The 27867-nt window shown below is 47.8% G+C and overlaps 1 protein-coding gene across 1 annotated transcript in view; it reads right to left on the minus strand.

Annotated features, from left to right (window-relative positions):
• Window positions 1–6678: 6678 nt before the first annotated feature.
• Window positions 6679–27867, minus strand: part of Antxr1 (ANTXR cell adhesion molecule 1) — a 187448-nt gene continuing 166259 nt past the window's right edge. Inside the window, exon 18 of the mRNA NM_001044249.2 lies at window positions 6679–8184. Coding sequence (NP_001037714.1) covers window positions 7924–8184 — 261 coding nt within the window. The 3' untranslated portion in view covers window positions 6679–7923. The remainder of the gene's footprint in view (window positions 8185–27867) is intronic.

Consider the following 27867-nt stretch of genomic DNA (forward strand, 5'->3'; position numbering starts at 1 on the left):
AGGCTCTATGCTTACATGACAAATACTCTGGCTTGTTTTTCCTGAGACAGAGTCTCACCATTTCCCTAGCTAGCCTGGAACTTACTGTGTAGACAAGGATGGTCTGGAACTTGCAGAGATTCCCCTGCCTCTGCTGAGACCAAAGGCAAATGCCACCACAGAGAATAGATGTAGTTTTTATGTCTATTGCTGGTTTTCCCGAATGCTTGGAAATGAGATTCCTCTATGTTTCTGTGCAATTGGCCTTGATTGGCTGGTAACTGTGTGACAGGCAGTGTGTGTAGATTGTTGGTGACTTGGCTGCACTGATGGTCTGCAACTGTGGGACACACAGCAGTAGCAGGACCCCATCTCCTCTGAATTCCCATTTCAGCCATGAACAGGGCAACTCCTCTCTTCCCCTTTCTTGTTCCGCCTGACTGTTAGACAAGATGGTGAGACCCTGCATCAACAGACTGGTTGGCCAATGGACACAGTCATTGCTAATTAGAAGAATACCTCTTTGGCGGCATCTGGAAAACATCTGGACCTTCCCGTACAACAGAGATGGTGGTTCCACTTTGTTTCTAAGTCCCAAATGATCAGAGCAACGACCCAGATGGAGAAGACACTAGTCATGGCTACGAAGAGCTCCTTGTACCACACAATGCTTGTCTGGAGGGAAGAAGACAACCCAGGGGTCAGGGGTCAGAGTTAGAAAGGCTTGTTTGCAGTGAGAAAGAAGACCCCTCTTGCTGGAGAGATAACTGCGGCTCCCACCATTCCACTGCAAGGTGATTTCTCAACTGGATGCCTGGGGTCTTCAGTCCTTGTAGTCACTGGGATCCTGGGGACTGGAGCTCAGTCAGAAGTTGCTCTCCAGACGATGGCTCCTGGAATGGTTTAGCTCTGTCTTGTGTATGGAACACTCAGACTTGCCTGAGATCCTTATCTACATGATAGCATGGTCGGAAACGCAAGAGCACTGATTCCAGTTTATCTTTTTTTTCCTTTTTGAAGATTTTATTTGTAGATCATCTTTGTCTGACATGTGCCTGCGGGTGATATATGTGTGTGATATATACATGTGCCCAAGGATCCCAGAAGGGCACATCTAATCCACTGGCAGTGGAGTTAATGAGCTGCCTTGGCATGAGTCCTGTGAAAGAGCGGGAAGCCACCATTCTGGTCCCCAGTCTTTTGCAGCATTTATTGGCATCCTGTAGGTAATACAAAGAGTAAAGCTAGGCAGAAAGCCGTCAGCCGTGACTCCTGCAGAGGTGGTGTCTCTTACAGAGAGGCATGCCAATATGCTGGCATCTAAAGGACTGAAGCAGAGAGAAGGCTGAGGTTCTCTCAGGGTGGTGAATGGTTTGGGATGGACTGAAGCATGGTTGGCTAATAGGTCCCTCATCTCAGGACTTTTATGAAGAACGCAAGCTTTCTGCATGTGTGGCATACACAGCTAACAGGTCCCATGCTTTAAAAATCTTCTGCAAAAAATGCAAATGGTTACCTCAGAGGAAAGGCCTTTCACGAGTTCCTCCCTCTTTAATTGTCTAAAGTTAATTCCCCGCTAAGGATGTGTTGGAAGCCCTGACAGCATAGTTAATTGGACACCTTTCAAAAGAGCTGCTCTACTGGCTGACAACGTTCGGTGGACTGTTGCCACTGCTTTACCAGAACACCACGCAGTGGCACTTGAAAACAATGAAAAAAGATGTCGCAATGTTGAGTTCCAAATATTAAAATAACATGTCCTACCAAGCAGAGAAGGCAGCACCTCTAATCCTGTGGCTACAGCAGTGCTGAGGGGAACAAGAGAGGAGTCCGATCACACGGGCTGGAAGCACAAAGCTCCTCAGATGTGGTTAGCTTTGGCGTGAGCTGTGGGGGTACCAATGCTGATGAAGCAAAGTCAAAATAAAACTCGAGTATTTGGTGTACACCAGCCCTGCCTGTGTATCACATGTGGTGGCTTGAGTGACAAATGGCCCTCATGGGCTCATGTGTTTAAATACTTGGTCCCTAGCTGTTGGTTCAACATGGGGAGTTTTAGAAACTCCTGCTTTGCTGGCGGTCAGTGTTGAGGTTTTGTAGCCTGGCTCTACTTCCGGTTCCCTCTGGTTTACTTCCTGTGTGTAGACGTGTCCGGGCCAGCCTCACGATCCTGCCACCATGCCTTCCCCACATAATAGACTTCTCTCCTAGTTTGGTTTTTGTCTGGGTATTTTATCAGAGCAACAGGAAATATAATATATATTTTATATTATAATGTATATATTATAGTATTCTCATTTTTATACCCGAGCATGAATACTTCAAAAGACAATGTGCTGACTTTTTCTTTTTTAATCATTTTGACCCAAGCTATAGCAAATCTTAAAGGAGAACATGCTTTCACAGATATATCTGTAGGTAAGTCTGTGGGGCATTTTCTTGATTAATGATTGACTTGGGAGGGCTCAGACATAGGGTGCAGCGCCATCCCTCGGGAGGTGGTTCTGGACAGTATAAGAAAGTTTAGTAAGCCAGTAAAAAGCACCCCCACTCTGTATGGCTTCTGCTCCAGTTCCTGTTCTAGGTTCCTGCCCTGACTTCCTCTGATGTGGAAGTGTAAGTGAAACAAGCCCTTTCCTCCTCAACTTACTTTTGGTCATGATGTTTCACCTTAACTAAGATGGATTTAACCGAAGATAGAAGATGGGATTTAGTGGCAAACACCCAAGGGAACCAAGCTCCAGTTCACAGTCAGCAGCTGGTCCGCGATCTCCCTACTGTCTTGGTGACTTCTCTGCGTATTCAACTTAGTGCACTGTGACGCTCCTCAGAGAACCGGAAGTGGTTTCAGGAGGAAGCCGCTGGTCATACAAGTGGAACGTGAACACCTTAATTCCATACAGAAAACGTTTTTCCATTTAAGAAAGAGTAATTCTGCTGCCTTTATGTATGCTTACCTGTGGATATTTTGGGTGTATATGAGCATGTGAGTGTAGTGTTTTCGGAGGCCAGAAGAGGGCGCTGGCTCCCACTAGAGTTGGAGTTACAGGTGTTTGTGGGTCTCCTAGCGTGGGCGCCGGGAACTGAACTCGACGCTTTGGAAGAGCAGCGGGTGCTCGTAACTGCTGACCACCCCTCCAGCTCTATTTTCCCAGTATCAGATGATTGCAATCAATCTTGGTGTAAGGAGTAAGAGATGATTCCAGCTTTTCTTCTTTCCTTTCAAATTCCTGTTAATTATCTCAGATCGTGTATTAAGGATGCAACTTAAAAATGTGCACATGCCCCAAGCGTATATGCTTACAGTGAATTTTAATGAAAATTTGGAACAAATGTTGGCTCCACTGTGTTTACAGGTCTTGCTACTCTGCTTAAGATGAATCCAGTCCTCATGAAGTCTTATAGAATTAAACCAGGGAACTAGGAAGAGACTGTCTCCCTAAATGCAAACAGCTGCACTGGGAGGTTTAGGAGGGAAAGCCTCTGGGACCACACAGAGACACCACAAAAACAGTGACCTATTCTGTGATAGACCAGGATCTCCACAGTGGTTCTTGGTCAGCAGCTCTGGGAGAAGAACCCATTCCTTCTGCCTCAGCAACCAAACCAGTCCTCACTGGTTATATTCATTACTTTCTCTGTGAGGTCAAGTACCTGGCAGGAGCTGCTTCAGAGAGAGCTGGCTCTCTTGTCTCAGTCACAGAGGGAACGGTATCACGGTAAGGAGGGTGTGGCCAAGTGAATCCATGGTGGCCACCACTTCTCACATGGTGAGCCCCCAGCTTTAACCCCCAATCCTGCCCAGTGACTCTTCTCTGCCATCTGGGTCCCACCTCCCCACCAAAGGTCTGATAACCCCTCAAAACTCTGGAGTACCAGGTGTTCAAATGTGTGTGTGTGTGTGTGTGTGTGTGTGTGTGTGTGTGTGTGTTTCAGACTCAAATTGTAAATTTTTTTTCTAACGTGAGATAGAAGTTGACTATGTAGTCCAGGCTAACCATTAACTAGCACCCAGTTCATTTTTTGTCTACATTTTCATTTCTTCTGATTTTATTTTTCATTTACCAAGAATCCAATTTTAGGGTTGGAGAGATGGCTCAGCGGTTAACAGCACTGACTGTTCTTCCAAAGGCCCTGAGTTCAAATCCAGCAACTACGTGGTGGCTCACAACCATCTCTAAATGGGATCTGATGCCCTCTTCCGGTGTGTCTGAAGACAGCTACAGTGTACTCATATATAATAAATAAATCTTTAAAAAAAACAAAACAAACAAGCAAAAGAATTCAAATTTAAATTAGAAAATTTTACTAGAAATGAAGACCGCTTTAAATCTCAGAGAAGGTAGTACAGATTTTAATGGGTAGAAAATAATTTGAAAAAATATATATTTCAGTATATATTTCAGTGTACAGAATGATAGCTATTTTGTTTAAAGAGCTTTATGTTTATTTTGTGTTTCTGTGTGCATGTATGTGGATGCCTGTGCTCTCTAGTGTGCACAGGGAGGCAGGAGGGCGACTTTCAGGAGAGGCTTCTCTCCTACCGTGTGGGTCCTAGGGACTGAGCTCAGGCCAGCAGCCTTGGCAGCAGGAACCCTCACCTGCTGAGCCACCTCACTGGCCTGCTAGGTTTGCTTTTAGGATTTTTGGTAAGTACTTGAAACATGTACACTTTGTTTTTATAAGCATAGAAATAACAAGTCAAAAGCACTGAGTTTTAGGTATTTGTTTTATTTATTATTTTTAAAAAGCGACTTCCAGGGTATACCATTGCACAGATTCAGCCCGGTCTCCCACAGCGCGGTATGATGATGACAAGTCTGTTATAAGAATAACTCGAGACACTGAGCATCCATAACTAAGTTACGATAGGAAAAGAGAAGAATCTAATGTTACGTGTACTCAGAAATCATATTCTAATTCTTTTAAATTGGTTCTCCAAGCGTGATAACTCAGCTGAGCTCGGATAACTAAAAAAAAAAAACCTTTCCATCCTCCCAGTGAGTACGGACAGGCTTTGCGTAGCTTGCAAACAAATTCCACCCACTTTACACAGCATGAATCCCTTTTGCTCCTGAACTGTTGGGTCCCTATCTCACAATTGCTCTTTGATGGATTTCCCACCATCGCATTGTGTACAGGTGTGTGCAGGTGAGGGTTGTTTCTGCTCCTCCTTGGGGACCCCTGTCCTAGGCTGGAGAGCCAAGACTTATCCACTTGTTTATGGTAGCTTTGTCCCTGATGCTGGGGAGAGACAAAAAGTGTGTGCCAAGCTCCGGGCAGGACCCTGTTTTCGAGCTGGCTGTGCCAGCAGAAGGACTGCAGTTCTCAGCGAGGCGGCCATTGGCATTGTGTAAAGGAGGGTGTCGTCACTCAGTAACTATTTGTACATTGGGAAGGCAGTATGGTCATGGGAGATCAACAAGCACAGCTTGGTAGGGTAACCCGCCATGAAATATCACTGGCTTTAATAATTTACTACAACTGTTCTTTTTATTCACACTGATAGGACGTGCTTCCACCTGTCGCATGGAATATGAATATATACAACAAAGTGTGGCTTATATAAAAAAAAAAGAAACCTCCATATGGACAACGGGGGGGCCAAACCAATGACACATGCAGTTTGCTAATTACAACCACCATCTCCTGTTGCTTACAGGGAGTGACACAGAACTTTGTAAACAATGCCAAGGCTCTTCCTGCCCTTAGTAACTTACTATGAAAGCTAGTAACCTTGACAGTTTCTAGAAACTTCTAACCATAATTCTGAATGACCAGGGAAGACATTTGGTCAATTCTAAGGTCAAACCTTGCAAAATCTTCTCAGAATCACCATGTATCAGCGTTCCTTTGTCCTCAGACACTTCACCACGGCCTCTTGGGACACTGCACAAGGCACAAGGCACAGGGCAGCCTGCTCTTGGAGTCTGCTGCCTTCCCTGGAGCCCACACTTGTTGAACAGCAACGCCAGCATCTTGGTTCATACTTTCTTATGGCTGCACGAATTGTGCTGCCGTGGTGTGGGGTGGCCTGTTTTGTACTGCCAGCAGTCAAAACAGTTACCATGGGCTCATTGTCTGCATGCTTTGAGCCTGGGGAGCCCATTCTCCTTGGAATGGTTTTCTGGGGCCTAGCAATGTCACCTCAGGTGATGGAGACATTCTGGCCCCTGTTTAACAAGGGACTACACTGAACAAGCCTTGTTCTACAAGAGGATAGTGTGGGGGCACAGTAAGGGTGAGGGAGATCTTTTTCATAACTCCTGAAAAGCAGGAAGTGGCAGCCACCGGGAGAAGGGTGAGGTCTGGGGTACACTTGGGAAAGTGTAACTTTGGTGTCAGCACCACAGGTCTTGGACTTGGGCATTCTTCCAGGTTGATTTTTCCTAGATAATACCTCTTGCGTCCCCCCATTCTCCTCTGCTTTTCTTTCTAAGGTAGGGGTTACAAATAATGTTTATTTCTCTTAATTCTAACTGATGACTGACAGGTCGTAAGAGTTGTGAAATATTGTGGGAAAATATAATTGGACTAAATTGAGAACTAGGGCTGAGATTGATTAATAATGTCTGCTTTGGGAACAAGGATTGGTGTCTATGGAGTGTACCATACCTGGATTCCTCTGCTTTAAACAAGCTGAAAGAATGAGGCTGACTTGAGTTCTTGAAGGGCCTTTGGAGATCATAGCCCAAAGCATAAAAACTTCTGCTCACTTTATTATATCTTTTGTTCTGCGAAAGAGTTTAGAGAGCCTGAGACAGGAATTCTGGGGCCTGTGGAAAACTGAGGAAGGAAGCATCATTTTGGATGGGCTGTACACTGTCTTTGACAATGACCTTTGTTTTCATGGTTGGGTGACAGTGTCCATCCAGGGTTAACATAAAGTTAAAGAGCTCACTGATCAAGTAGCTTCGGAAAAATGTGGAGGAGTGGGGTGGTGATTCAGGCAGAGCTTTTCTGTTATACAAGGGATGTATTTCTCCTTGTTTCATAACTGGTGCTGTTTGTGAGCAGGTCGAAAAGCCAAGGAGAGATATACCATACATACAATGGCCCGTTTCAGAGTAAAATCAACTGGGCATGGTTTCCTTACCAAGTCAGGCCTACTGTCTCTTAGCTGGCGTGCTGAAGATGGAGGGCCTTGAGATCTCATGGGGAAGGTTCTGTATGGTCAGCTCTGATATATGCCACAGCCAACCTTGGTGTCAATGTGACTCCTTAGCAGTTTGCCTTTAACAATGACAAGGTTTGTTGGTTTTGGAACTGTGACTGGCTGAAGTCGGCCATTTATAGATGTAAGAGCTGGAAGCTCCCATCAACAATTTCCTATCAGTGCTAAGCACTGATTTTCTCTAACTTCTAAGCACGGCAACGCCTTTCCCTGCCCCTCCTCACTGGGAAGCCAGGAAGTCTGGGAAAGAGAAGAGAGTATATGTTCTTACAAAGGGCAACCTGCAGATCCCAGCTGGATATCTATTTGATGCACACTAGGGACACCACACGTTTTCAGAGTTGCTGGTGATGGTACCCAGGGGTAAGGACAGCCTGGTTCCCAGTCCAAGGGTCAAGAGTCAAGTCAGTGAGATGGCACTCAGTCTCAGCCAGGATGTTTCTTATCCAATGCTGCATTCCATTCTCAGAAATCACTTTCTTCCTCGTCTCCATGGGACATAATCTGGCTGAGAGCATCGTGGCAATGTGGCCATCTCTGGAACCTTCCTCTAGAGGTGAGGGGTCACAGGCTATAATGGGACTGTCATTGTCTCATTGTCTGTCTTCAGGCAGTTAAAAAATTCCCATTTTGTTCTGCCCATCACGACTTGCTTTTAAATTGCGCAAACATCAGGCGCCGCTTACCACGTAGGCTGGGCAGATCTTTCTGTCAGCAGAGGAGCCTCCTGCTGGAGTTGCTCAGGGAGCCCAGAGCTTGGACTTTGGGTTCTAGACAGAAGGTCTTGGAGGAGGTCGGGAGGGGGGTGGTGCCCTGTTAGGGGGTGGAGCCTGAGGAGGAGGGGGTAGAGTGGAGGGTGGGGAAGGGATGGGAGGAGTGGGGGCACTGGGGGCTGGGGGAGGGCAGTGGGGAGCAGGGGGTGGGGGTGTGTAGATGGGAGCGGGAGGCGGGGAGCTGGAGTGGTACGAGTTGTTGAGGGGATACTTGGCTGGTTGACTGTTCTTCACTCTGGTGAAGTTGATACAGCGCCCCTGGAAGAGAATCAGAGGAGGAGCATGAACCAATGTCTTAAGGTAGAGCAAGTGCTGAGCATGGTGGCCCTTGAGGGACAAGAGACACTGACATGCTGTGGATGACCTAGTGACCTAATGACTTAGTGACCTCATATCACATTAGTCACTGGTCTCTTTGAATCCATGTCCCTTCCTGGGCTGGCTGGGTCTCAGAATTGTCACAATCCATTTCCCCTATAGTCTCTCCCTGTCTTGGGTGGAGAGAGAGAGAAGAAAGCTGATGCTACCTGGACCATAACGTTATGAAGGGAGTCCCATTCACTTTAGCCTTGCCAGTAGGGTGTGACCAGCATTCCCTTCCCTGGGAGAAATAGGCCCTGTACCCCAGACTGCTTTTGGGCTGGTCACAGGCAACCCTCTACACTTCTTGTAAGAAATTCCACCAGAGACACTTTATTGCTAAACAGTTAAATCTCTAAATTTGGCTTTTTCCGTGTGTGGCTTCTTAGGGACTTGATGAGACAATGCTGAGAGACCCCTGCGCCCTCTCCACAAACAGGCTCTGGAGGGTACAGAGCCTGAAGCCAGCCTGAGGCAGCCCTACCTCCTACTGTGCCCTCTCTGTCTTCTTTTACCAGGCAGCAGGCTCCACACTTGCTCTGTGGCAGAATCTCTTATGTATGTCACCAGGTGTGCAAACTCCCGTCATGCTTCCTTATGAGCTCCAGGCCACCCCTGTGTGCTCCAGGCTACCCCTGTGTGCTCTAGGCTACCCCTGTGTGTTCCAGGCTACCCCTGTGTGCTCTAGGCTACCCCTGTGTGTTCCAGGCTACCCCTGTGTGCTCCAGGCTACCCCTGTGTGCTCTAGGCTACCCCTGTGTGTTCCAGGCTACCCCTGTGTGCTCCAGGCTACCCCTGTGTGCTCTAGGCTACCCCTGTGTGTTCCAGGCTACCCCTGTGTGCTCTAGGCTACCCCTGTGTGCTCTAGGCTACCCCTGTGTGCTCCAGGCCACCCCTGTGTGCTCTAGGCTACCCCTGTGTGCTCTAGGCTACCCCTGTGTGCTCCAGGCCACCCCTGTGTGCTCTAGGCTACCCCTGTGTGCTCCAGGTCACCCCTGTGTGCTCCAGGCTACCCCTGTGTGCTCTAGGCTACCCCTGTGTGCTCTAGGCTACCCCTGTGTGCTCCAGGCCACCCCTGTGTGCTCTAGGCTTCCCCTGTGTGCTCCAGGCTACCCCTGTGTGCTTCCAGCTTCCCTTAGCTTCCCAGACCCATGAAGCATCTGTAGCTGTCTGTACCATGTGTCGCAGAATCATCTTCCCTTCTAGGAAGGCCATGTAGGGTCACCTCTGATATGCCCTTCTCTTCTCTTCCTGCTCCATTCCCCTACTGCTGGGATAGACACTGCCTGGCCATCTCTCCACACTAATGTGTGGTCTGTAATTCTTGCCTTGGTGGAGGCATGTCTAGGGAACCCCCAGTTCTCCTCACCAGATCTCAGAGAAGGGTGAGAGAGCCAGAGCCAGGCTGCAGAAACATGGTGGGTGCCTGTGCGTGTGTGTGTGTGTGTGTGTGTGTGTGTGTGTGTGTATGGGGGGGGGGAGAGAGAGAGAGAGAGAGAGAGAGAGAGAGAGAGGCAGGCAGATATAGAGACCCAAGACTTGTCCTGTGTTGAATCAGCAAGATGCAGGCTTGTGGGGAATGGGATATGAGGAGGCAAGGAGAACCCTTCCTTTCCTGCGTGCCCCATCCTTTGAGTCATACACAGAGGCCCGCGTCCCTACCCAGCTTCTCCATAACTCTGGCCTCAACTCTCCCTTTGCTTCCTTGGGTATTTCTCTAGTTATTTTCAGCACTCATCCCAGCCCACACACCGCAGTTGTTTTATCTATAAATGCTTTGTCTTTTATGACAGAGGAGACATTTTGTTTTTCTACAGAACGGAGCTGTCCGAAGCCACTTGGGAAGAGCAGAGACTTGAAGGTCACTAGCAATGGTCTGGAAATCCCTTCCGAAGACATCATGTTATCGAGTGTCTGGATCAGAAAGGGCCAGACCCAACCAGACTGTACCTGCTTAGGAGTTACAACGCCCCTCAGGTGCCAGCACCTGGGTCCTTGGTGTGGGTGTCACAAGGTGATGTGCTTTACAGAGCTAAGCTTTACCGGGTCTCTACTGGGGCTCCACTAACCTCGACAATTGCCCTCTCATCTTCCCACCCAGAGCTCCAGGCTCTGGCCAACTTTAGGGGTAAACACTTAGTTTCCCTGACCAGGCGGCTCTTTTATAGCTGAGTGAAACTGCCCTGGTGACAGTTTTCTGGTGACACTATGTCGGGGTCTTCCCCTCATGATGTTATGGCTGTCTGTGGTAAAGTCCCACACTGACAACTCAGAACCGGGCTTTTCTGAGCTACCTACTCTGTTTTCTTTCCCGGACACCCAGTGTTCACCAAGAGCTTCGGGGACCTTGGCTCCTTAAAGATGAAGGGAGATTCTGCGCTGCTGGAGCTGAGGTGGGTTCCGAGTTGCTCTGGACATTAGTCCAGAAGGCCACATGCTCACCATATGAAACGGGGCGCACTGCCTTCACTGGCCGTTCTTCTGTCCACTGGCTCACAAGCTCCTGGTTCTCCACCAGTTTCTGCTCAGAGCCCACACTAGGAGTCTAAATCTCTGCTGTGGCCTTGGGATCTTGAGGACACTGGCTACATACAGGCGCTGTGACAGTCCTTCCTCTCCTTGACCGTGGGGAGGAACGGTGTTTGGGAAACAGCTGAATTTAGAGCTGCCCTCTGCTGATGGGAAAACAGACCAGGGAGGCAGACATGGCCTTGCTTGTGGAATGCAGCTGGAGGGAGCACCAGGTCTGACTCCAGCTTTGGTGCTGAGTGAGTTGCACGTCTGGCTTCCATAATGAAATTGGTAAATGGAATAAATGAAGCCCAGGAGGTGATAGAAGCAGCCTCAGAGCCCTTCCTGCAGTGAACCATGGGGAGCGATGGAAACAGCCTGGGTGCCCCTCATGCCTTGTTGTTGCAACATGACTGTTGTCACTTAGTTCTTACGGGACCTCCCACAGTGCTTTGCACATGCAGCTGACAGATGATGCACTTGCACTTATCTTGCTGAGAAAAGGTGCAGACGCAACAGAAATGCACCCTGGGGCAATTTACTGTAAGACTTGCTCTTCAAAAGAGAGGCATGGCTCCAGAGTGTTCTAAAACCCTGGGCCAGAAGTGCCAGCATAAACATGAGACACCGGAGTGTGTAATTGGCCTAAAGATTAGTTTACAGGGCATTTTATTCCCATTTTCACTCTTATATTTTGCTCATGAGGGGATAATAGAAAGGCCAGATGTCTTTGGTGGTGTACACGCCAGCAGATCTCCAGTGTTTGGTTAAAAATGTTGCTATGGCGACCAGAGCTTTCTCTCATGGTACTGGCCCCTTGCAACTCTGTTTAATTCTCTGCAGCACTGTTTCTGGGTGGTTTGAGTCACATAGAAGGCTGGCTTTGACCTTAGTTTACCTTGCCTTCTTCATTAACAAAATAGGAATGCCATTTTTTTTCTAGACATGCTCTGATAGAATTTTATTTTACTTTTTAAGCTTATTCCTATGCATGCCTGTTTTACCTGCACATATGTCTGTGTAGCATGTGTGTGCCTAGAAGTTAGAAGAAGTCATCAGATCTCCTAGACCTGAGGTTACAGATGGTTGTGAGCCCTGAGAGTTGAATTTCTGCAGAGGACCCAGTGCTTTTAACCACCGAGCCACCTCTTTCTCCCCTTTGGTAGAATATTTTAATAGCATCCAGGGATATTCTGCGTTTTACAGCATTTGCCTAGTGTGCATGAGATCCCAGGTTCGATTCTTAGTAACACACACAGAAGGCTAAGAGGAAAATGTAACACTATGTCGTAATACATGGGGAAGGTTATCAGAAATCCTCATGCATGCACATGCTTGCACACACACACACACACACACACACACACACAGACACACACTACCTTCATCTGTGAAGCATTCATAAGCACTTCAAAACCCTGTGATCTAGATATCATCGCCTCCACTGTAGAGAATGAAAGGGCGGGCTCAGGCCTATTTAAGTAATTTGTTTTGAACCACACAGTCAGCGATAGGTAGGGTGGGAAGGAAGCTTGGCTCTGCGTGGCTCAGGAATGTATTCTCTTTACTATTATCCTGGATATGAACCATAAGTGCAAGAATACCCCTGGAGGACCAACAGCTAGCATTACAAAGTGTAGCACTTGGCACAAGCCATTGACAGACGTGAGAGATTGTTCCAGAATGTAAGCCTGCCTGCTGAGTTCATGCTCTAGTGCAAAGTTCTTTGGTGACTCACTTTACAATAAAATCTGTAGCCTGTGGTGACACGAGGTCCTATGCTGTGCTCTTTGCTCTACCTGCAGGACATGGGGACTGTCCCATCAAGCTCTCTTTGGTCCTTTTCAATGGCACAAATAGCATAGTATGTGGTTCTCTTTTCAAGTATCTCCCAGGCAGCCATAGGGCCTCTCCTTGAGGCCAGGGCTCCTGCTAAGATCTCAAGGTCTAATGGACACTTAACAGATAATCCTTGTATAGTTGTGCGTCTCAGAGTGGGAGATTCTTTAAAAGCTCACATAGTCCTCATAAATTTAGCTTTTCAGAAGTAGACATCATTAGGTCACCTTATCATGGGCTCTATGGATGCTTCCAAGTTCTTGGGGCGATGTGTTGAGGATGCTATGTGTTCTCTTTGGTCTCACCCCCCCCCCCCGGCGCCCCCCCCCCCCCCCCGACGCTCTCAGCAGGGTTTCCTGCAGCTCAGGCTGTCCTTGATCTTGCTATGTGGCTAAGGATGACCTCGTTTCTATTTCCAAGAGTTAACCAGCACGCACAGCCACACTGAGTGTTTATGTCATGCAGGGGATGGAGCACAGGCCTTAATTGACCTTTTTAAAAAGGAAATCGTCCCCCTAACAAATCCCTTTGCCTAATCACGGCAAGGTTGGGATTCGAGGTCTTGTTGACCACTTTTTCCTCGAGCTGCAGAGAGTCTGGGGACAGGGGATTGGCAGTGTGGGACTGTGCTCTGCCGGGGATGGGGTGGGGCAGGGCTCTTGCTTTGTTTCTTCCCTAACACACTCTTGCTGTGAAACCTGGAGCAAGTTACCATCTCTGAGGCCTTCACTACCTTCATGTTCTGTGCTGGCTCGATGTGTCCAGGGGCCTTCAGCCCCGAGCTCCGATCCCATCAGATCTGGGTGGCTGTGGAACCCTTCGCCTGCAGTTTAATTGCATTCCTTTGGGCAGCCAGTTTGCACATCTTTTCATGTTGCTTAGTTTGGCCAGCTCCGATCCCTTGCATTGCGTATCTTCCAGCTGTTCGTTAGGTCCCTGAAACACCAGTAAACTGGAAAGTTTCAGCATCGGAAGCTTCACCTTTTGTTCTTAGGTTACCCTGGTGAGGATGCAAGCCGGCCCCTGAATTTCTGAGTTTGAGCCTGTGGGATGCTGGGGAGATTCGAGAAAGGCTGTGGGGTGATTGTGTGCAAAGACTGTGCCAGGGGTGAGCTCATGTGTGCTGAGTGCTAGGAAACATCTGGGTATCAGGCACGCTCGGCAGAGACGGTCAAACATATGCCATGGCCCCACGAGTTAAAGCAAATACTTTCCTATAAACAGAGGTCATTCAAGGATTTCACAGAGAGAATACTAAAGTGATCGTGGAAAATGTGTAACCCACAAGCCAAGTTTTCCCTACCAATACCTTTTCCTCTGACCTAGTTTTCACACTAGGCACTGTCTTGCTGGGAGGGCTGCAGGTATCTCTCAAGTTACAATAGGATTAATCTTCCAAAGTTTGCCTGGAGTTGGCTTTTTGGGATGGTGATTGGGAAAATCGATCTTGGAAAGAATGTCTGGTTCTCAGGCTAGACCATAAAATTCATTGGCTCGCTGCTGTCCACTGATGTAACCGACAGAAGTTGGCGCTCTAGTTCTGCGTTAGGACAGGGACTTCAGAGCAGCACCTTCCCACGTATGCCTCTGTCCACTCTGAGTCACTGCATCCTTTCCCCAGCAGTTGCATCATCTGTCAATCACTAGGGGCTTCAGCCAGTACCAAAGGCCTTGCCCTCAAGAGGATCCAGTCTAGAGGTAGAGACAGAGTCAATGATGACTCAAAACAGATGGAGCTGAGCAGCCATCGTTGTGATCTGTGGTGGTGCCAGCATTGATTGGACCAGAGACTGGGTCAGTAGGATTCTCTCTCCTGGGAATCAGAGCGTCCAAGTAGGGGCAGGCAGGCAGGCAGAACCAACCCTGGAAGTGAAAACTGGGTGGGGAGGCGCCATCTTCTGTGTGTCAGAGAGAAGCAGAAGATGACATTTAAAGCCCTTGGGTTCTCCCTGTTCTCACTACTGCACATCTAAAACTGGGGTCAAATAGTAGAAAGATTTCCTGGCCCCATCTTTCCCTTAACATACTTGTTACCATATAAAGTCTCCATGCATATGTCATATGTAGGAGTATATAAAGTGTACTTGTAGTAAGTGTACACACACATTCAGTGTTCTGCTTTTTGCCTTTTAGTGTCTCCCACCTACAGGATATCCAAGCTCTCAGCGCAAGCTCTTGGCTGGCTCCTATGAACCTCTCTGCCTACCTCACTTTCTCTCCTGTCTTTGAACCCTACACTTTAATGTTGAGCCATCTTTTCAAAAGAAGACACCACTCTCTGGCTTTTCTTGTGACAACACTCGCATCCTAGGCCCAGTTCCGAGACAGAGATAAACAGGTATTGCGTGAGCCCAGGGCAAGAGAAAGCGTGTGGTGAGGGTGAAGCAGGCGTTCGTCCAGCTCCCTCCCTCCACCTCGGGCTCGGCGTGTCTGTGATACATTTCCTCTCCTAGCCTGCTTTTTATGTGCTGTCCGGGGAAAGGGATCCAAGGTCAACTCTCTTGGTTATTTGATTCATTCTGCTGACACACAAGCTGGCGTGCTCCCTCTAGTCATGTCTTTCGATGCCAAAGCTAGGGTTAAGATGAGAGTGTGGAGGAAATACTTGGCAACGTGAGGGAGCTGGAGAAGCGAAGGGAAGGGTGGAAACAAAATGGCCTATCTTTAGCTGGACACAGGATTTGTCAGTAATTACCACCGAGATATGATTTATTTAATATACATCTCCCTTTCATCTGATTGCAAAGTTCTATATTTGTTGAAAACTTGGAAACTGCATAAGGGAAGAGGAGAAAAGAGGAAGGAAGAAGAAAGGTATTACCTCTGTGCTTTTCCTTTTTGGAAATTGCAGACACCCACGCAGTGCTTGGATTTACAACAGTCGAATCTGGCCATGTAAAACTCAAATACCATGCCGCGGGTGCCCCTCCCTTTCTTCTGACTCTTGAACCCAGGACCTCGTACTTGCCTGGCAAAGGTTCTGCCACTGAACCCTGCCCGGCTCATCACTTCCCTGCTATTTTCTCGTTTTATTATTGAAACTTTCATAGGTGTCTATCATTAACCCTACTCTCTCTGCCCCCTACTCCCTTCCTCCACTCCTCCTTGTCTCTCTTCACAATGTCTCTCCTTTCTTGTTTTAGGTGCCTCTGTCATCCACTGAGTCCCATTAGAGCTGCCCATATGCATATGGCTGTGGGTTATCCTCGGGTGTACGAGCAATGGTCACCTCTACGAAAGGGTGGGTCTCCCTTCCTTGGAATCCAATAGTTCCTCAGCTGTGGGTGTGGCCCTGGAGCTCCACCCCCATGCTAGGATTTCTAACTGACTTTCTGCAGGTCCTGCACTTGCTTCATGTTTTTAACCTTCACAGAAGCATGAGATGTAGTTACTAAATTCCTTACTGTAAGGCAGTAGGAATCCAGCTAGACTATAAATGATAGGACTGCTTTCATTTACCCATCAGTCATTCAAGGCAGAGTGGCTGAGTTAGTCAATGCACCTTAGCACAGCTTTTGATCATATTATCAACTTTTCTTCTAGACAAATGGATAACAACCTTTTGTCTCCATACCAGTTTATGATGATTTCAATTGCAGCTTCACGAGGGGAAGTTTTCCAGCGTAATGGTCAGAGGGGATGAAATCGTTTCTGTGGTGATTGTTTCAATACAAGTGAGGTTAGGTTCCTGTCCACATCCTTAGTGACTGGCCTGCTCACTGCCTCTGCTCACTTCTCTACTGGGCTGTTCCCGTAAATATTTTAAATAACCCATCAAGTCCAGTTAGTGGTGCCCACACGTGCAGGGCATTGGGTCATCTACTGGAGCCTGGCCATCCTAGCAAAGTTGAAGAAAAGCAACTCTTTGCCCAGCGGAGCCATCTACACCAGTAGTGCCAAGCTGGGGTGTAGGCTGAGGTCTCCTTTATAACTGTGCTAGGATGCTGGCCGGCCTGATCACACGCAGGCAACCACAGCTGCTGCGAGGTTATAAAAAGATCTTTTAAGTCCCAGTTTGCTGAGTCCAAAAATTTAAAAGTAAATTCGATATAAATCAAGATAAACATACTTTTAGTCACATTAAATAATTTTCTATTCAATTGGTGATTTTAAAAAGTAACATTTAAAAACTGAATAGAATATTTTTGAGATCACTCAAGATCTTGTTTTTTTTCTATTTTGATCTACTAATATGATATACTTTATAATTTTTTTCTAATAAAAACTATCTACATATTTCGAGATAAACTAAAAGTTTCAGAATCATATCTTTGGTGTGTGTGTGTATGTGTGTGTGTGTGTATGTGTGTATGTGTGTGTATGTGTGTATGTGTGTGTATGTGTGTGTATGTGTGTATGTGTGTATGTGTGTGTGTATGTGTGTGTATGTGTGTGTGTATGTGTGTGTGTATGTGTGTGTATGTGTGTATGTGTGTATGTGTGTGTGTATGTGTGTGTATGTGTGTGTATGTGTGTGTATGTGTGTGTGTATGTGTGTGTGTATGTGTGTGTGTGTATGTGTGTGTGTATGTATGTGTGTATGTATGTGTGTATGTGTGTGTGTGTAGTCTAGTGGTCAAACTTAGGTACTGCTCCGCAGGTGCCATCCCCTCCCATTTATTTATTTATTTATTTATTTATTTATTTATTTATTCATTCATTCATTTATTTAGCTAGTTAGTTAGTTTTTGAGACAGTCTCTTACTGCCCTGGAATTTGCTGAGTAGGCTGGCCAGCTGGTGAACCCAAGGACGCACTTGTTTTACTGTGTCACACCAGGCCACAGCCACACATAGATGTTCCTGCTTTTCTATGTTCTCTCTGCTGACTGAACTCAGGTCCTCATGCTTGCATAGAGAGCACTTAACGGACTGACACCCCGGCTCCCCAAAACCCCCACCTCAACTTAGCTTTGTTGCTCCTGATTTACCAGATAAAAATGCACACTTTCCTTCTGTAGTGTGCTACTTTGTCATTAAAGCCACTTTCACAAAACAAATTTGGATGACTTTTACCTCTTCACTCTGAGATAGCTGAAGATTTACTTGATTATGGAAATAATAAGAGAACTCTCTTACAAAAACTTGTAGGCTTTTTTTGACAGTCCTTTTATACTAATTTTTTTTTTAATTTGGCTTGGTAAGCCTTTAAAACAGACTATTTTAGTTATGTGTATTCGCATGTGTCTGTGTGAGTTTGCGCATGTCTGACTGTCTGAGTGGCTGTGGTCCCCACAGACTACTGTGTTTAAAGCTTGGTCCACAGGGCGTGGCATTCTCGGAGGTGTGGCCTTGTTGGATTAATGTAGTTCTATCGGAGGAGGTGTGTCACGAGGTTTCAGAAGCTCAGGCAAGGCCTAGTGTCTCATTTTCTTTTTGCCCTGCTTCCTGTGGATCAAGATGCAGGACTCTCAAGCCCCTCCTCCTGTCTGTTGGTTGCCATGTTTCCCATAAGACAATAACAGAATAAACCTCTGAACTGTATGCCAAGTCCCACTTAAATGTTGTCCTTTATAAGAGTTGTCCTGGTCATGGTGTCTCTTTGCAGCAATGGAAACCCTACCTAAGACAGTATGTGAATGCAGGTGCCTATGGGGGCCAGTGGCACTGGATCTCCTGTAACTGGGGTTACAGGTGCTCGGTTGATATTTGATGTGGGTGTGAGAATTAAACCCAAGTCCTCTGCAAGAGCAGTATGTGCTCTAACCACCCAGCCCTCATTGCAGCCCTTCTGTGCCTTTTCTTAGTCAGTGTAATACTCCATCATCTCCCAGAGCATCATCCATTCCATCAAAGGTTTGAAAGCATTTGGACAGTGTTGTTGTCTGCACCGGAACTCTATGGTAAGAGACTGGAGAGCCCTTTCTCTTCATATGAGTCGGTTGCACACCGACTGTTTCCATGTACAGATTTGCCAGTGAGGCCCACATTTCCAAAGAACTCACTCAAAGCCCTGTCTCAGTTCTGCCGGTCTTGCTTTGTTCTCTCTGGTTTGCTCTTATGCTAACCAGTCCTTTGTGTCGCTCTCTGTGAGTTAGTCGTATATTCGTCCCTGAGTTTGTCCTCAGCAGTGTTAGCTTTTTCTTTAGCCAGCAATGGAGGACTTCGAGGCTCTGGGATTTGTAAAGCACACAGGTTTTCTCTGGTGTTCCATTACCACCACTTTCTAGACGCCTGCTAACCACAGGCGATTTCCTTATAGGCCCGATGGTCATCTGTGAGTGTTTAAAAACCTGTAAGAATTTTCTACAGAGAAGAGTCCATCATAACTGACTTTCAGCTGTGTGCACTAGTGCATGTATGTGTGCATGTGTGTGTGTGTCATGGTGAAAAAATGTGGCATATAAAAATTTTTTTTCCAATTTTTTTGTGTGGTTTATGCTATAGTCAGTTTTGATAAATTAAAAGAAAAATTATGCAAACGCTCTACTTGAAGGGTGCTGCAAATGAGTCCCTGTTGTCAAAGTCTCTCCACTCTGTCAGCTTGGTCTCTCGAAGCCTGAGGGTGGTACAGGCTCAGTAACTTTCCCCCTTAACATTTTACACAATTATGCTTGCTCCAATTTAACTCCATTGCTCCAATCACTAGGCCACCCAAGAGCAGCAGGGAGGGGCCACCCTTAGAGCCAACTGGGCAGAGAATCCTTTTCACTCTTTGTGGTAACAGTTTGTCTGAGAGGATGCTACCCTCAGCTTTTTCTTCCTACATCTTGCCACCCCCTCAAGGCTGATGCCACCTGCATCTCTGTTCCTCAAATCCTGAGGCCTTAGCAATCTTGAGTAACTGCGTGCGGTGGAAGTGATATGCTGGCCTCGAGTCTGACTCTAAAGGCCTGGAAGTTTCTGTCTCCTGGTTTTATCACCCTGGGCTTTGACTCTGGGATAGTCCACTTCAGGGAGCATGAGAGTGAGTGAGAGGAGAGAGAGGGAGAGGGAGAGGAAAACAGAGAGGGAGAGGGAGAGAGAGAGAGGAGAGAGGGGGGAGTGGAAAAGAGAGAGGGAGACGGAGAGAGAGGAGGAAGAGGAGGAGGAGGGGAAGGAGGGAGGGAGAGAGAGAGGGGGGGAGTGGAAAAGAGAGAGGGAGGAGAGGGAGAGGAGGAAGAGGAGGAGGAGGGGAGGGAGGGAGAGAGAGAGAGGAAAAGAGAGAGGGAGAGGAGGAAGGAACACAAAATGCATGAGTGCTTATCTGAGAGCGTGTCCGAGTGTGATCAAATAGAGGACATCAAAGAGTTGGGATCAAGAGACAAACGTGAGACTTACTAAACAGGAATTGGGTCTAAAACTTCAGACCTTCCGTGGCAGGAAGACAAGAACTCGGACAGATGCGAGGGCAATGTTTTGGAGAAGGGATAGGTTGGCGACATTTGTTGGAGGAAGGAGCTTGTAAGGAATGGGAACCCAGCATGGTGCGCCCTAAGCACCGCTTAAGTTCGCTCTTGTAAAACCTATCGGCTGGCACTGGCCCCGGTCCCTTCATTGGAGACATGGAGTTCACTGTGAACTCCACAGGTCCTGCCAAGTTGCACAGAGGTCACTTTGCCAACGAGCCTGGCTTTAATTGTTGTTTTGGAGAGGTCCCAGCAACACCACTGCTTTAGCACACTTCTTCACGACACGACAGGACAGCCTGTGGCACAGGGTGCCGTGGGGAAGTCTGAGCGGTGGGAAATGGTCTTCGCTCAGTCTTCCCTCTCTCGTCGTCTGTCCTTCTCTGTTTCGGACATTTCTCCCGTCCTCCTCCAGGATCCAGGTGAGGGCCTCTAACTACTCAGACCATCACTGGTGCAAATTTCTATTTATTATCCTATTTACATTGAGGTATAAAAAATGAGTGCCAAGGAGAGACTAAGATTGCTTTGCCAAGAGCAGTATTTAGCTTGGATATGAAAATGTAAAATTGTAAAATTACAATTCATCCAGTGCATAGCTCAGATCTGCTTCTGCTCTCCTGTGCAGTCTCACAGGTATCTGAAGGGTAGTGATCTCCTCCTCTCCCTCGTCCTCCTTCTGCCTTTCCCTCTCCCCCTCCTTCTCACAGGGTAAGGAGTGCCATCTTTAGGATAACTTTCTTTCTCTATGCCTGTAGGTACTTAAAGTGTGTTCCCCTAAAGTAGAGACAATACTGACTCTTTAGAAACCCACTTTGGTCTGTGATTTCCATGCAGCTGCCAGTGAGCAGCTTCCATATAGACTCTGTTCCCCTCAGATGCGCACAATGACAAAGCCCCTAACAGGCTGGCGTTTGGAGATGGTGCTGGGAGTTAGCATTCCATGAGGTCACCAAGGATGGATTCAGTGCCCTGATAAGCAAAGGTACCAGAAAACCTATTTTTTCTCCACTCGTGAGCACCAAGGAAGGACCATGTGCACTCACAGCCTGAAAGGAAGCCCTCACCAGCCTCCAAACATGTCAGCATTCTATTTTGGACCGCCATCCCCCAAACAGGGAAGAAATAAGTGTGTGCTGTTTAAGCCACCCGGATGACATCTTGTTATGGTGGACTGGTCAGATGAGACACGCACCTTCAGGTACCGGCTAGGCTCTCAGCACTTCACACACACGCACACACACACACACATACACACACACACACACACACACACACACACACACACACACACACACACACTTGTGTGGCTCCATAAGGGGCTGGTCGTTTGTTATGAGGTATATAGTCTCATAGAACCTCCCATCTACTGAGTCCTGACACTGGTCCAGGCCCTCACTGCTTGGCACCCATCTCTCATGCCGTGTCTCTGACCGTTGGTAAATGCTACTATCCTGACTTGAAGCACAGAGATGGCTCCAGATGCCTAAAATAATGTGTTCAGGTCTCTGTGTGAGAAGGACACCCAGGGGCAATAAACCCAGGGCAGTGTGAATCTGCCATCTTTCTTTTATATTGGAATGGAGGAGCAGCACGGCCACCCTGAGTCATCCACCTGAGATTTCTTTTTGTCCCAGTATTTCCCAGCTGTCTCACTGCTCTCCCAGCATTTCACGCCACCTTTCTTTCTTTTAGTGCCCATCAGACACTTTTCCTGGAGCAGAGCCCTGGGCACCTTCATCAAGACCTGCCTGTCCCCCCATGCCTGCCCCTCACGATCCTCTGTGCTTCAGTCATGAAGTCTCTGAACTGGTCCACGGGGCTGATGGTGGTTTCTTTATAGGTCTGATCTTTCCATGGACACAAAAGATTACAGGGACAGAGCTGGTCAACTGTTTACTGTTTCTTCCCCTTTTTCTCTACAACAGTGGAGACTGAGTTGCCCTGGGCACATGACCATGTTTCCCAGCCTGCCTTTGGCCTCCTTTGCAGCAATGTGGATGGAGCAGAAGTGAAATGTGCAAGTCTAGCTTGTGTCTTAAAAGTGAGGAGCAGGAAAAGAAACAAAACCAAAACCAAACACCACCACCACCACCACCACCACCACCACCACCACCACCACCACCACCACCACCACCACCACCACCTCAACCATAAAGTCAAAACGAGGAGTGTGACCTCTCCTTCCATTCTTGGGATAAGGACCACCCCAGGGGTTGGTGGAATGATAAGGCTGGAGGCCCCTGGGTCCCTGCCCACATGGGGAGTCTACACTGGGTCCCTGCCCACATGGGGAGTCTACACTGGGCCCCTGCCTACATGGGGAGTCTACACTGGGCCCCTGCCCACATGGGGAGTCTACACTGAGCACCCTGTTTGGATTAATTATTTTGAGCTTTTGCTGGATCACTGACAACCCAAAATTATATAATTTCAGAAAGACAATCCTAAAGAAAATGTTTTATTACAAAGAAGAGGCCATAGCATTAGGCATCTGGGGGCTACAGCAGGCTCTCAAAGTGACATTCTGGGGTTAGGCAAAGCTTTGGGGGTGCCTCCTAATTTTGACTAGGTAACTGGACGTCCAGCTGTTCTCAGGTGAGGCTCACTGTGATCCCGGCTTCCTCCTAAACCGAGACCAACGGCAGACAGCTCTCCAGAACCCTGTAGGCTCTCAGATGACAGCTGCAATTGCATGGTTGGAGGAATGGAAAATTTATAGCACCAAGAATCTGGGATTCATTTAGGAGCATTAATTTAAATTATCCAACCTCAAAATTGTTTTCAGGCCTCCACTAGGCTCCAATCTCCTTCCTTATTATGAAATTGTGCACAGCCGAGCCTGCAGCGCCCTGGTACTGACCAGCCTCATTTCTGTGGTTCGAGAGACACCTCACCAGTTCTGTGATGCCCAGGCTGGGCCGGGCTGATGTTCTGTATGACCCGGGGAGAAATCACTCATTACACTCCTGATTAAATCACAGAAAGAATCTTTAAAAGCAAGACCTGCCTTAAACCTACTAGAAAGGGGCTGTAAGGGACAATAAACAATCTTGATAGTTACTAAATTAAAAACAATTTGGGCGGCCGTGGATGGGTAGTGGAGCTTAAGCCTGGGGCCATGGGTATGCTAGACAAGGGCGCTATTGCTGAGCTGGGTGCCCAGCCCTAACCAATCTTATTTGTCGGTAAGGACCGGACTCAGGAAGAGACTTGGCTAGTGCCTACTGCACCAAAGAAACGCCACTTGTCTGTATCATGACACAGGCTCACGTCAGGCCTGGCATACATGGTTTCAGAATAAGGAAGGATATTGGAGCCTACTGGAGGCCTGAACACAATGAGACTGGGTGACTTAAATGAATGTGCCTAAATGGGTGGCATTGCCTGGTCCTGCCTGGTTGTACAAGGCCTTTCCTGGAGGGCAGACGTCAATGTGGGTGTCTGTCCAGGCTGTGGCTATTCCACTCACCTCTCTACTTTCCCATGTTTTCTCATCACTGTTTTGGCTCCCACGTTTTCCTCTTCCAATGAACTGAGATCTTAGGGACAAGAGTGGCCTGTGTGTACTCCTGCCTTTATGGTCAACTCTGTGGCCTTCTTCAAATGATTGGCCTTTCATGGGTCTCTGACTCACAAGAGATAGAGCTGGGCCTTATGGGGCCTTTCTTAGAGACTGGCCCTGGAGTGAATTCAGCCATGAACTCGAATAACCCCGAGACTCCTGGGAGAGGAAAGGTGACCTCATGCTTAGTAAGACCAAGGTTGCTCAGCCTTGGAGGACCCCACCGTGAATGGGAGTGGTTTGGATCACTGTCCCTTCTGAGGCTGTGGTCACTGATCCCTCCCATTTAACTAAGGAAGAGGTTTCTGAGGCTGACAGATGTGGCTGGGTAGGAGGCAGAGGAATGTGGCTGTGGGACAGGGTGAGTGAGGAGTGATGGTCTTGGACCCAGATGCCTTGTCTGCTTGTGGCCGCCGCCATTCCCACCTGGTGTCTTGTGTTTTCTAGTGCCCCCCTCTTTCAAAGCTCAGCACTTTGTCGTAGTCTGTGGTCTTGAAGAAGCTTTGGAACAGTACCAGGCTCCTCCCCGTGTTCAGTTAGTAGGCTGACCGAGGGAGCTAAGGATGTTGTAGCACTGCAGAGGGACAGACTCACCTCTGTGTGTCTCTGCTCAGCTCATGTCCCATTTCCATCCCATCTCCTCATATCTCATTGTTTATGAGGTGTGCAGCCTTCTCTGTCTCTGCTTCCAGTATTCCACCCGGGCAGCAGAGCTGCCAGACTAAGGCTGAAACTTCTGAAAGAGTGAGCCACGGCAAACTTCCTCTTTTAAGGTATTTTCCTCAGGTGTTTTGTCACAAAAATGAAAGCAGGCATGCTTTTGGGTGTGGTGGAGCCTCAGACCTCTTGTCTTGAGATCTGACACCTTGTCCTGGGTCCCACACATACGGTGAGTTCAGACTGACTCTAAGTCTGACAGTTAAAAATTGAGGAGTCCTTTAGGTCTTCACACTGAGGTGTTCTAAGATTCGGGAATGTTAGCAAGAATCCCTAGACATGGCCACTGGCCAGTGAAGGATGATCAGAGTAATTATCTATCCTTTCAAGGCCATGCCATGAGCTTGGAGGACTGTCACGTCGAGCGATGGTGGAGGCTGGTGGAAAGGGACTTGGGGGTGGAACAGGCTAAGAGATGAAGGTACAGAGAGCACTGCGGGCTGGTTGGGTGGTTAGCACACAGTTGGAGCCATCTTGTGGGCCTGGTAAAGTGATGTTTTTAAAGGGGCCAGCAGCCCCAGGCATATGCTCTGGGGAATGGAGAAACAGCTATGAGGGATCGGAACTAGGTGCTGCTCTGAGCGTTGCCGCACAGCCGTCAGCACATCCTGTAGTCCCGAGTGCTTGTGCAGAGCACCCAAGCTAATGGGGGAGCAGTGGGCACTTGGATGCAGAACAAGTCAGGTTTGTGGGTTCAGGATGCAGCTCTCAGGGAGGGAAAGTCATATAACTGCTTCTTTAATAGGCACAACCTGAATCCTGATGGGAGTCGGCGATCTCTTATGTGCACGGGGCAGAGGTCAGTCTCACGTGACTTCTTCAGTTGCTCTCTACAGTGATTTTTTTGAGACTGGGCTTCTCACAGAACCTGGAGTTTGCTGACTCAGCGGGGTTGGCTGTCCAGGTAGCCTCAGGGATCTGCCTGTTTCTGCATCCTCAGTACTGGGTGTGCACTACCACGATTGGTAAATAAGCCAGCAAACACCCATGTTCTGGAAGTCAGGCCATGGCAAGAACTTTACTGACTACGCCCAAGGGTGATACTTCTAATGGGAATAAAGGGACAATCTCCAAAGACTGCAGGCATTGAACAACGTACCTTTTGAGGAGATCCTAGCTTATTTTTAGGATAATTAATTGTATTTACTTTTGGCTTGTTAATGCCAGAGATAACCTGGAGGGTACTGACACAGACCATCCATGAAGGATTGCTGACACAGTAGCCTGATCTCATCACCTCCCTTGCTACACAGAGACAAAGACCTGTCCACTCTGTCACAGCAGACGACAGCCGTAGTGACCGTGGGTGGGACAGGGTGGAGGTAGGGACACTCGATATTCATGTGTCAGGGTCTAAGCTCACTGGGGCATGGAGTATGGGTTTTGCCCCCTTAATACCAACAGCAATGAGTCTGAGAACACCTGCCTGCTCCAGGCTAACAACTCATCGATGATCTTTAGCCCCTTCCTCACAGCCTTGTTGATTTTTAGATGGGTTTTTACCCCACATTTCAGTTTGGTTACTCTGATTACAACACATAATAAAAATGTTGAACATTTTTTCTTTTAGAAAAGTCTTAAATATTAAACTATTTTTTTTCTGTGTCACAGTGCTTACTGTGATGTTTCACTAGGCTGTGGCCCCTGTCTAAACTGGCTTGGTCAGTGACCTCTCTGGATCAGCCTCATGGACAAGACTTTGAATCGTTGTGGTGTCTCCCCTGTGTAGCATTGCTAGTGCCTCTGTCTGTGTAATTGTAAAGGGTAGAACTCTGGCTCTCCAGGCTGGTAACTTAGTAGGAAGGAGAACCAAACAAAAGAGGAATGTGTGGAGGGAGCAGCACATCCCGCAGAGGAACCTAATGTTGCTTGAACAAGAGGAGCTAGTTCTGAGGAGGACATTGTTCTGTTAATGCTTACATGGTTGGGTACACGGACTGCGGACATCTTTCCCTGATATCCTTGAACCTTTGAAGTGACTCAAGTCCTGGGCCATGTTGCAGCTCTACAGGGACCGGATGCCAGTTGCCAGCTGCCCTATGTGAAAGACAGCTTTCCTCTCCTCTCCCCTGCCCCTCTCCCTTCCAGACATCCTCTTCTGTAGCTGGCCTTGATCCACTAGCCAAGGATGGCTCTGAACCTCTGATCTTCTGCTTCGACCTCTTTACAGTCTTATTTCTTTTTTTTTTTTTTTTTTTGGAGCTGGGGACCGAACCCAGGGCCTTGCGCTTCCTAGGCAAGCGCTCTACCACTGAGCTAAATCCCCAACCCCTCTGCTTTGACCTCTTGAGAGCTGAGATCACGAGTGTGTGCTACAAGCTTTGGTTTATGTGGTGTTGGAGATGGAATCGGGGCCTCCTGAATACTACACAGGCACTTTACCAACTGAGTATGTCTCAACCCCTAGAGTCCTTTTCTTGGTTCTCCACAGGGTCTCCAGCTGTGCAGTATGCTAATAGAGTTGGGCTCTTTTTGAAAGTTAGTCACAAAGACTTCCTTGGATTCCACAAGCGGACGCCCCCTTTCCATCACGTCTGAGCATGAGCATAGCACCAGTTGTAAAAAGTGACCGTGAGTGGTAAGTTAAGCAAAATTCAGTCTTGTGGAAGGTTCTGGATTATGCAAAAGTAGAACAAGTCTCATTCATTCCAGAGCTCAGTCTGTCCTCCTGAACAAGGATCCTCTGTCTCTACACAGGGCATCACCCTGTTCAGAAGCCTAGGACCTGACTCTACCCATTTCTTCACTGTGACCAACCTTACAGTGGTCTGTCTCCCCCTGATCCCCACTCTGGCTTTTGGGAACCCTGGTTGATCCTAGAGTAGCCTCCGAAATAGTCTCTGGGGAAAAGAACACGTGCTAGGGTTGTCTCATTGTAACTGGAGAGCTGTCACCATTGTTGCAGAGAGCAAGCAGACATAACCTTACAGTGAGGACACATGGGGACAGTGATGGCCGTCACACAGAAGTTAACATCTGGGAAACCAACGTCTGTTCAAGACCACTGAAGAAACAGTGAACATGGAATCTTGGCCCTGTCTGCCAAAGGCATTACCTCACAGTGTTCTGTCACTGGGTGAAGAGCTCATAAACCAAATGAAGACTGAGCTTCATACCAAACTTCTGAGTCCACCCTCATGGAAGCCTCTCAGCAAGGAGAAGGGCCAGAGCCCAGAGAAGGGCTAAATCAGTGTCGAGATCTGAGTGTCTCCGTGAGACCTAGCTGCAGGGTGAGACCTAGCTGCAGGGTGAAAGCAGACACGATCATTGCAGAGAACCCTGCACACCCTCGTGTGACCAGTGCCCTACATCCCCTCGCTTGGTCTGGAACATCCTTCCATCCACCAGGGTCTAACTCCGTCATCAACTGTCTGGATCTAAAGCCGCAACTGTAAGCCCATTTCTTCTTCCTTCTGTCTCTTTAAATGAGCACTTCTTTCATCAAATAAAAGTGACTAAGGGCATCAGAACATTTATGGAGGGAGGAGAAGAGAAAGCCCTATGTTCACTGCTCCGCTGTGGCTAATGCTTGGAAAACCCATATCTGTCCCACAGTTCTCTGGGCCCCTCATTCCAGGTGGTAGAGTGAGAATCAGGATACTCCACCCCCGGGGGAAAATCA

Source organism: Rattus norvegicus, chromosome 4 (assembly GCF_036323735.1).
Source record: "Rattus norvegicus strain BN/NHsdMcwi chromosome 4, GRCr8, whole genome shotgun sequence".
Lineage (NCBI taxonomy): Eukaryota > Metazoa > Chordata > Mammalia > Rodentia > Muridae > Rattus > Rattus norvegicus.